Here is a 10,354-nt window from a genome sequence, read left to right as displayed (position 1 = left end):
TGGGCCGGGCTGGGCTAGGCCTACGCGGGCGGGCGGCAGGGCCCTCGGGAGCTGGCAGGGCCCGGAGGAGCGGGCCGCACCGGGGATCGGGCTGCGCGGCGGGAGCTGAGCCGGGAGGCCTGAGTGCAGCTCAGTGGCCCGGGGCTTCGGCGACCGCAGCCTCTCCTTCCCCACCGGGTGCCCCCAGCCTCGGAAAAGAGAAAACGGCGTCCGGAGACGGCCGGCACCGGGCAGCCCCCGTCCTCAGCCTGGAGGCCGGTCCTTGACCGCTTTACACCCCTAACGTAGAAGCGGACCCACTGCGCTTGAAATAATGTGCGACTTTTTTTTTTTTTTTTTTTTTTTGCGGTACGCGGGCCTCTCACTGCTGTGGCCTCTCCCGTTGCGGAGCACAGGCTCCGGACGCGCAGGCTCAGCGGCCATGGCTCACGGGCCCAGCCGCTCCGTGGCATGTGGGATCCTCCCGGACCGGGGCATGAACCCGTGTCCCCTGCATCGGCAGGCGGACTCTCAACCACTGCGCCACCAGGGAAGCCCTGTGCGACTTTTTAAACACATTTGTTGATTAGGATATTTGAGCGGTTAGGGTGACAAGGACTGGTCAAGTATGACTGAACTGCCTGGGATTTATATTCGCAGGGTATAAGGAACCTGAATAGAAATACCGGCACTGTACGGAGTGGTGTCTCTCCTGCGTCATGTCCCAGCCCATGACTTGGGCTCCCTGGGCCCTAGGATTTCTACAAGCCTGTATTTACATAAGCCCCTTGTTAACGAGGCGGAGAGCGTTCGTAGGTTGACTTTTCATTCCTTGCGAAAGTTTAACTCGCGTTCATTCTGTCTTGCCTTTGTTTTTGTCTCAGCATCTTTAGTCTTAATCTCTCTCCTCCCCGCCTCCGTGCAGATGTGCAAAATACAAAAAAAGGAGGAAAAGAAAAGCGCCTTCTAACGTTCTTACCTTTGGATCCCACTCCCGCGGGGCCTTTTTCAGGGCGTCCGCTGAGCGGAAGCATCCGGTGCCTGGTGATGGTGGCCCCGGGGCGGGGTATTTTTTATGAACTGGCATCATCAGGCGGTGTTGTCCTCCGCTCGCCCACCAGGAGGTTTGTAGTAGTCTGTAATTACCTGTGTTTCTTGATTCCTGAATTGAGCTGGACTTCTCTGGAATATCGGCTCAAAGTAAATGTTCAGCACTTCAAATCATTTTTAATCAAACTGATTTTTCTGTCTTGAACTTGCCCATGCTTCAGATCTTCTCCCCCGCCCCCACCTTATTTCTCTGTGTTTGTTTCTCCAGGGAGAAGGTAGTCCTCAAATTGACAAAAAGACACAAAAGTACCCTGCATATTCAGGCAGTGAGTGTGTAAAATTATTGTTCACCTCTTTGCTCAGTTGTAGGTTAATTGATCAGACAGCCGTCAGATACATTAAAATTGAACTCAGGATTTTTTTTCAGCTGGTCTGTTAATTTTTATTTTCCAGAGTGATTCTTTTAATAGCTGGACCCTTTATTTGTTTACCAAAGCATTTTTATACAACTTCTTCATATTAAATTTATAATGTTAAATAAAATACTAGCTTCTAAGACAGTTCCTGGCTGAAAGTAGGTGTTTTATAGCTATACATTGGATGAATTGCTAACACCTCTGAGCCTGACTTCATGCACCTATAAAACTTTAGTGTTAAAAGATACCTAAAACACTGTCTAGTGTAAACCTGTCACTTGTGAGAGGAAAATCAGAATGGTGTTGGTATTGCTAAGAGAGCTCACTGAAATGGAGTCGGGAGGCCCTTGAGGATGTGTGACTTAGGCATGTCTCAGCCTGGTTGGAATCTGACCTTTGACCGTTTATTGTCCTAATGAAGTCATCCAGAACATGTGCTGGAAACTCACGATACCTAGCGGACCCCTAGCCTGGAATAATTCTGATTCCTTAAAGACAAATATTTCTTGACTTGTGTCAGAGTCAATCACAGTTCTCAACAGGCAGCTAGCTCTGTGGCTTTTCGTATTTATGAGCCCCTGACTCTTTCTCTTCCCCAGAACACTCTCAGTTTTACCTGAATCTGTGTCTCCCAAATTGCAGTTCTTAAGACCCCAAATAAATTCATTTCGTACTTGTAGCCTCCTGCATTGTGTTTTGTTTGACACACTTTTATTACTCCTCTTAAACCACCAAGATCACAAACGAGTTTTTTTTCTTTTTTTTCCCAATTTAGATACTTTCCTTGAACGAGACAGGATGTAGATATTATCATCTGATATTTGTTCTATCAACAGTGACAAGGCTGATCAAATTTTGTGCTTGACATAACCTTAGGCTGTTTGACTAGGACAGCTAGGCCTAACTTCCCGGCCCTGTAGTTCACTTGCTTCATCTCAGGTGCAGATCTCCGCCCTGCGTGTCTAGCCACAAACATTTCCTGCCTCACCTTGCCTGTTATTGCTGTATCTAGCATAGTGAGTTTCAAGGCTATCCCCCCCCCCACTTCTTTTTCCACAGCTACCTAGCCCACGTGGGTCTGTGTATAAAAACTTGGCTCACGCATCCCTTCCCTGAGATCCTTTTGGCTTAGGCTTTGAGCATCTCTTTATGGCAGTAGTTCCCCTTAACAGTCTCTCCTTAGTAAAGTCTAGGCTTGTCACATTTTTTTCCTTTGACAGTAGTTTGAAGGGCTGTCTTTCTTCACATCCTCACCATAGATTCTTGAGGGCTTTCTACAAGGACCTTCAGCCTTCTGCCAGTCTTAATTATCATAGAAGTTTTTTTATATCATCTTGTAGCAAGTTTTCAGCAAGTAAGCATCCCTGGGCATTTCCTTCTATTCTTGAAAATCATTGGTGCCTAAGGTGGTTTTCGCAGAATGCTGACTGCTTATCCTGCACCATGAATTTTTGTAGGACCTTTTTTGAGGAAATCTTGTTAAGTTTTCTGCATTATTCTGGTCTATAAAAAGTTGGGGTAGTTTCATTTATCTTGAGGTTCACTAGGCAGATATATAATTAAAAAATAATTTTCTTGGGCTTCCCTGGTGGCGCAGTGGTTGGGAGTCCACCTGCCGAAGCAGGGGACGCGGGTTTGTGCCCCGGTCCAGGAAGATCCCACATGCCGCGGAGTGGCTGGGCCTGTGAGCCATGGCCGCTGAGTCTGCGTGTCCGGAGCCTGTGCTCTGCAACGGGAGAGGCCACAACAGTGAGAGGCCCATGTACCGCAAAAAAAAAATAATAATAATAATTTTCTTAACACATATAGAGTGCTTTATGATTTACAAAGTAGACCACTGTGCATTAAACTCAGTTGAATCTCAACAAGTGATGAGGGTTATTTTGCTCTAAGAAACTGGAACTGCAATCAGTTCTAGGTTTTCAGCTTCACAGCTTCCAGCAGTTCATCATAATACCTCTTAACTAAAACTTAGATAACTTAGCGTATGTAAATGGTGCAGGCAAAACTTCCAGAACCAAGTTCACTAGAAACTTGCTATTTTGCTTTCTTTTCAAAAGCAAATTATTTTCTTAGATCTTCTAATTCTTCCAGACTTTATTTTTCCCTAAACTTTAGAATGCTTTTAAAAAACTTTATATTATAGACATTTAAAAACATGCATAAAAGTAGAGAGAATAAACCTCATGTACCCATTTTAGCTTTAACAATTATTCTCTACTCATCTACTTGTTTGTGTGTGTTTGGTGAAGGATGGGGAGTATTTTGAAAAAGTTCTACGGCACTGGAATGCTTGTTAATTCTAAGTCTCCCCACTGAAGGTGTCTTTGAGTTGCTGATCTCTCTGTCCACCAGGATCAGTCTTTCTGAGCTCCCTGGCATCTCCCTGAACCATAAAACAAAAGACTCTAAATGAGCCAGAAGAGTCAATTCCCGGCCTACTTGGTTCTTTTTTGCCCTGACTCACTCACTGTTGATTCCAATTGTCTTTCCGTGAATGTGGTCTTGTCCTCCCTTATCTCTTATCTTTTCTTTAACAGATCATGGTATAAATTTAAGTTTCTGTTTTACAAAATAATTTCTTTGTTTAATAAAATGCATATTTTTTTCTATCCTTAGCCTTATCTTTAAAAGCTATATGTAATGAGCATTTTGAATCTCTTTTCTACCCTAGAACACATTACTGCTTTGAAGTATGTGGCCCTTGCTGGTTCTCTTCACATTACTTAACTTTCTTTAAAAAGCTGGCAAATCTTCAGATACCCTGGAGTTTCCCTAAACTAAACTGTGTTCCGGTGGAAGGTGCATCTGATAGGGCTTTTGGTATCGCATGACAGAAGCCTTAAAGCCAGTTCACTTTGGCTTTACTCAGAGGAGATTTTGTTGGCTGATAGAACTAAATGACCAAGAGTAGTTCTAGCAGGGACAGGTGGATCCAAGTGTTCAACTAGTGTTTCCAGGACTTGACATCCTTCCATCGGTCACATTGCTTCCTTCTAGGTTGGGTTTCTTCTCAGTTAACTTTTCCCTAGCAGCTCCAGTCTTAGTTATCAGTTTTAGCAGAAGTAGTTCCAGTAGTTTTGCTAGTAGTTCCAGTGAAAGTCCCAGGGCTGATGCTTATTGACCCCACTGACTAGAGGGAAACTGGGCTTTTAGAGGCCAGGCCTGGGTCCTGGGTCTGCCCCTCTCCAGCCAGGAGGTTGAGGTTAAACCACACAGACTGAGAGTGAGAGTGGGTAGGTGCCTAAACAGACATTGGGGTGCTGTGACCAGAGCAGGAAATGAATGCTGGGTCGGCAGTGACAGGTGTCTACTGGACAAGATCAAATTAATTGGGACAAAATACTCTCTAGGAGATGTACAGTACATATTGTTACCCTAAAGGCGCTGAGTGTAAAGGTAAAAACAAACAAACTTGTTTAGCAGGGGATAAAAGCATTCCCAGAAACCATTTTCTCTTAAACTCTGGTGATAACGTTCCAATGATAACACTTGCTAAATTATCTTCTGGTTTGATTCTCTTATTAATCTATACTTGGAATCCCAAATATTTGAAGCCTTAAAAGACTAGGGGTTTTCAGCTTAAATGAGTTTTGTATTTATTTTAATTGTATCTCACCTTTCAAATCAGATTATCTCATCTATACTATCCCTCGTACATATTAACTGAGTTGGTATTTAGTGGGGTTTTCAGATGGGACTGCAGGAAGAAATGAACAACAACAACAAAAAAGTATAAGAACACCAAGGAATTTTTCAGGGTTTCCATCACTTTTTCTGGTTCTGTTTTACCTGTTTTGGGGCTCATTCTACCCAACCAGATTAAGGACGGAATTTAGCTCATAATTGGGTAGATCACATAGAAAGTGTGTCATTATTGACAAACAGTTTAGACCAAAAAGAGACCCTTAATTCTCAAAAGTGTCAAATAGAAATCTGGCCCTTGTTGCTGATTGTGGAGTTGTCACCTCCACCTCATAGGAGCACTCTGACAGGATTTCACATGTCTGTAGACGGTTAAAAAGAACTCAGTAGGAATATTCAGCAAATGACTGGAGACCAGGAGTCTGAAAGTAATTTTAGAAACTACAAGTGAGTTTTTAGAAACAACTAGGTTTTAATAACCTAGACACCACAACACAATTTATTACTGTAGTTTTTATAACAAGAATAGTTGATAATTTAGGGTCCTAGCCTTTTATTTTAATCCTTAGTGTTCTTGGCACTTTTAAGAGATTACAAATGATTATAAATTTAGATTGTAAACAATCTAATAAAGTAATAGCTTTTTAAAGTCTAAATCCCTAGCACTTGTGGTCCACTGAGGAAGAGATCATGTATGAGAAAAAAAGAATACATATTTCCTGTTTTGTTTAGAGAGAAGGGGAATGTGGTAGTCAGGTTTTAAAAAGCTGGTACAAATTTGAATCCAACTTTTGAAGAACCAGGCATCACTACTCACAGAAGTGAAAACAGTCACATCAATATCATAGTTTTTGTGCCGGATTTTTTTGTTTAAATTAATCCTCTCATCTTTTTTTCCTCTCTCTGTTATTGCATATATAAAATATGAGAAAATTATTTGAGGTGACCTACCCATCAACAAAGAGAAAAGATCTAGCCTAACGTAATATACTCCTAGTGGGAACTAATGTATAAAGTACAATGAATGAGTGTAATATACAACTCCCCCCACCAAAAAGAAATCTTGAGCTTTTGATAGAATTATTTTGGTGTTTGTGGAAGAAGGGGTGTGTGTGTGTGTTTGTTTAAAACTAGTGTATATTTATTAAAAATTACAAATTATACCAGATTTGAATTTGACTTTACTAGAACTAGAATGCCTGTTCACGAATAGGATAATACCCTTTTGTAAATTGCTGTTCTTCTGCAGAATAGAGGTTATCATCTATTTTACAGATGAGAAAACTGAAGCATTCTGAGGACTTGGTAATTTGGACCTAAGACCATCAGACTCTAAAGCCCATGCACTTTTCTCTGTACCAAGCTACCTAGTGGATTGACTATTAAGTTTAATATTCATTTTACCGTTTTCTTCAGTCCAGTTAGAAAATTAGATGTTTATAACTTTATCTTTTTCACTTTCCTTGCTTAATTTAGAAAACTTTTTGGAGATTATGGATGCTAAGCCCGAACCTGGACCCCTTGGTGAGAGTTCAGAACTTCTTTTCTCCTTCGGAGTTATAGCAGATATTCAGTATGCTGATTTGGAAGATGGCTATAATTTCCAAGGAAGCAGACGGAGATACTACAGACACAGTCTTCTTCACTTACAGGGTGCTATCGAACACTGGGATAAAGAAAGCAGCCCACCCAGTTGTGTACTTCAGCTTGGAGACATCATCGATGGATATAATGCACAGTATCAAGCATCAGAAAAGTCACTAGAACTCATCATGAACACATTCCAAAGGCTGAAAGTCCCAGTTCATCACACGTGGGGAAATCATGAATTCTATAACTTCAGCAGAGACTACTTAACAAACTCCAAACTTAACACGAAGTTTCTGGAGGACCAGATTGCCCATCATCCTGAGACTGTGCCTTCAGGGAATTATTATGCTTATCACTTCGTACCGTTCCCTAAATTCCGGTTCATTTTACTCGATGCTTATGACATGAGTGTCTTGGGCGTGGATCCGTCTTCTCCAAAATACCAGCAGTGTCTGAAGATACTGAGGGAGCACAACCCAAATGCGGAACTGAATAGTCCTCAAGGTGAATTATTCCTTTGAGCTGAGAATCTAATACATTGTCTTTAAATTCTTCAGCTACCTTTTATTCAGCAGGAAGATGGACGATTAAGGTAAAAGTATATTGTCCTGTTGTTCAGGGTCAGGATTTCTCACACGCCTCATGGCACATGGATTGGTGGCATTTGGTTCAAGATTCATTTATTTAACACATAACTGAGTGCCTGATGTTCTGGCCGGGTACTTTTTCTAGGGCAGCTATTCAGAGGCGTAGGCAATACTGACAGTCCCACTTTTTTATGGATGGAGTAGAGGAAACAAGAGGAAAGTGGACGGGACAGATAATAAATGCAACAGAAATAAGTGATCAGTGCCACCAAGAAAATAAAGTACAATATTATAGAAAACGACTAGGGGTACCATTTTAGTCAGGTGGCCAGAAATAGCCTCTCTAAGGAGAAAAGCATTTCAGCTAAGTGATGTGAAGGAGTCAGCCTTGGGAAGAGCGGGTGGGGCAGAGCACTCAAGACAAAAACCAGTGCATAGGCGCAAAGCAGTGTAAGGCACTGTTACTGAAGAGCACAGAAGGGCCCATGGGGTGCAAGGTGATTTTACAGTGGCTCAGTGGACACAGAAAACAGTCTGTTGTATATTCAGTATAACGGGAAGCTGGGGAAGTAAGCAGAGGAGAATTGAGATTAGGAGTAAGATACAGTGTGATTTACACTGCTCTAAATTGTTATGGTTTCCTATTTTAAGTCAATTGCTGCCAAATGTTCCTAAAGAAAAGTACAAGTGTCCCCATGTTAGCTAAGTTTGAATGCCCAAATGAGGGAAAATCGACATTTGATGGGTCTAAATTACTAAATTTGTTTCAGGACTTGCTGAGCCCCAGTTTGTCCAGTTTAATGGAGGATTCAGCCAAGAACAGCTGAACTGGCTGAATGAAGTTCTTACATTCTCTGACAGAAACCAAGAAAAGGTGGTGATTGTGAGTAAGTATTTAAATGATTTGATTACACTGGCATTTTAGAGAATGGGTCTAGTTAGGTTTTAAAACATACTAACAATATTTAATATTGTGATATTTTTATAAAATGAAAGCTTAGTTTAAAATTTTTTTTTGAGAAACAATCTGAATGTAAAATTAACATTTAAGCTTGAGTCAGGAAAGAATTGTAAAATAAAACATCTTGCCATATATTAGAGCCTGTGAGTTGGCCCTTTAAGTTTAAAAGTAGTATTTCCCCAAATGGGTTCAATTTGTGTAGTAATACATATAAGTGAAAAACTCCATCCAGGCCCCAGACCAAATCCCAGCCTCAGGAGACCTACCTGTGAGTGCAGTGACCTCTGCTGACGAGGTGAAGGCAAAGCTGGTGTCTCGGGAAGAGTGTGAGAGGCTCATCTGGCAGGTCTGTAACTGTGTCCACCATATGATTGCAAGGAAATAAAATGTGTTGTTTTCGTTTAGAATTATTTTTCACAGACATACTGCCATTAGAGGTTATAGGAACCTGGAGGTGTTTAAAATAGACGTGTGTGTATGTGAGCGTGTGTGCGTGCGTGCACGCACACACACACACGAAGAACTGAATCTGGATTTGCAGTATGCCTGGTGTACTTGGTTTGGGGGCTGGGATTAGTTCTCTCGGTTAAAATCGATGTGGCCTGATGGATGAGAAGATAGTACTGAGGGTCACAGGGGCCCTCCTGCTCATGGCTCTTGTTTCTGTGACCTGTGTGACTCTGGACAGATGTTGAATGTGCAAACTGCAGTTTCTCAGGATTGTATCAATGGACTTACGAACATGAAATCCCTTTGAAAATGACAGGCTCTTCAGGTAGTTGGTAATAGAAAATTATATTTCAGGGAATTCCTTGGCCGTCCAGTGATTAGGACTTGGCGCTTTCACTGCCGAGGCCAGGCTTCGATCCCTGGTGGGAGAAGTAAGATCTGGCAAGCCACTCGGTGTGGCCAAAAGAAAACCATTATATTTCTGCTAATCAGTTTTTACTTACTTATCTTTCACTGATGTGGTAAAGATATGAGATGGAGTAGGGGTATTTCTAGAATATCAAATGTCATTCAAGGCTTAGAAAATTATAAGGTGCCATCAGGGGTTATAGGCATGATGTGACACTGTTTGGCTCTGTAATAAGTGGTTTCCAAAATGGGATACTTCTTGTCTCTGCTTTTTAGTTTTCACTGCCATAATGTACCTGTTATTGTAGAGAATACTGGAGCTAAAAGGGACCTCAAGATCATATAGTCAAACCTTTTAATTTTAAAGATAAGGAAACTGAACCCAAAGAGATTTAACTACGTAGGTCAAGTCATAGAGCTCCTGAGACTGGAGACCCCTTTCGTCGTCGTCTCCCTCCGTACCGTATTCTTCCCGTTTCTTTGCACTTCTGTCAGTGCACCTGTCTGCGTTAGCATCTCGTACGTTTCTTCCATTTTGCTCTAAGCTCAGACACTGGATGAACAACTGAGTGCCTCGGGTTTTCTTTAGCAAAGTTTAAAATGGCTAATAGACATTTTCTTTTGTTTCTGTTTGCTTCTTCACTTTCATTTTGGCTTCTCGGAAGTATTTGGCCTACTCAAGTTTTGGCCATGCAGTTGGAAGGATAGAATTGCTATTAGCTGAGATATGGAACACTGCAGTAGGAGGGGTTTTGAGTGAAGAGTTCAGGAGTTCAGGTTTGAAAATACAAAGTTGCAGATGCCTATTAGACATCAGGAGAGATGGTGAGTAAGCAGTAGGGACATATGAGTCAGAAATTCAGAATAGAAGTTTGGGTCAGATATATAAATGTGGAAGTTGAAAGAATACAGATAGTATTTAAAACTGTAAATTACTAAGAGATCACCAAGCCATTAGGTATAGACGGAGTAGTGAAGCCTGAGGACCAAGCCTTCGGGCACTCCTGACAGGACACTAGGGAAGTGAGAAAGCAGCAGAGTGAGGATCAGAAGCCGTTGAGGTTGGGAGAAAACTAGGGGGACAGCGGTGTTCTGGAAGCCAAGCATTTCAAAGAGGAGGGAGCGACTAATTGTGTCCGATGAGTCCAGCATGGCATCTGGGTCTACAAAGTCACACAGCCTCCTGGGACTCTCAGCCCTTATCACAGCTTGAAGAGTGGTTGTGTGTGTGTGTGTGTGTGTGTGTGTGTGTGTGTGTGTGTGTGTGT

The 10,354-nt window shown here is 42.1% G+C and overlaps 1 protein-coding gene across 7 annotated transcripts in view; it reads left to right on the top strand.

The window, feature by feature from the left end:
- The window catches only part of ADPRM (ADP-ribose/CDP-alcohol diphosphatase, manganese dependent), a 382,718-nt gene that overhangs the window by 67 nt on the left and 372,297 nt on the right, over positions 1 to 10,354 (top strand). For 6 of the 7 annotated variants that reach the window (XR_003791851.1, XR_003791849.1, XR_003791850.1 and 3 more), the window contains exons 1-2: positions 6,296 to 7,184; positions 8,038 to 8,154. Coding sequence is in view for 3 of the 7 variants with exons in the window: in XM_029210971.1 (XP_029066804.1) it covers positions 6,524 to 7,184; positions 8,038 to 8,154 (778 nt within the window). In the remaining 4 variants the exon portion in view is untranslated. Of the gene's footprint in view, positions 1 to 6,295; positions 7,185 to 8,037; positions 8,155 to 10,354 lie in introns of those variants that run through there. The other variant, XM_029210973.1, reaches the window with a different exon arrangement.

Source organism: Monodon monoceros, unplaced genomic scaffold (assembly GCF_005190385.1).
Source record: "Monodon monoceros isolate NGI ecotype Baffin Bay Population unplaced genomic scaffold, NGI_Narwhal_1 Super_Scaffold_9, whole genome shotgun sequence".
Lineage (NCBI taxonomy): Eukaryota > Metazoa > Chordata > Mammalia > Artiodactyla > Monodontidae > Monodon > Monodon monoceros.
Note: the sequence above shows the minus strand (reverse complement) of the source record. Positions and strands in the feature narration are given on the sequence as shown.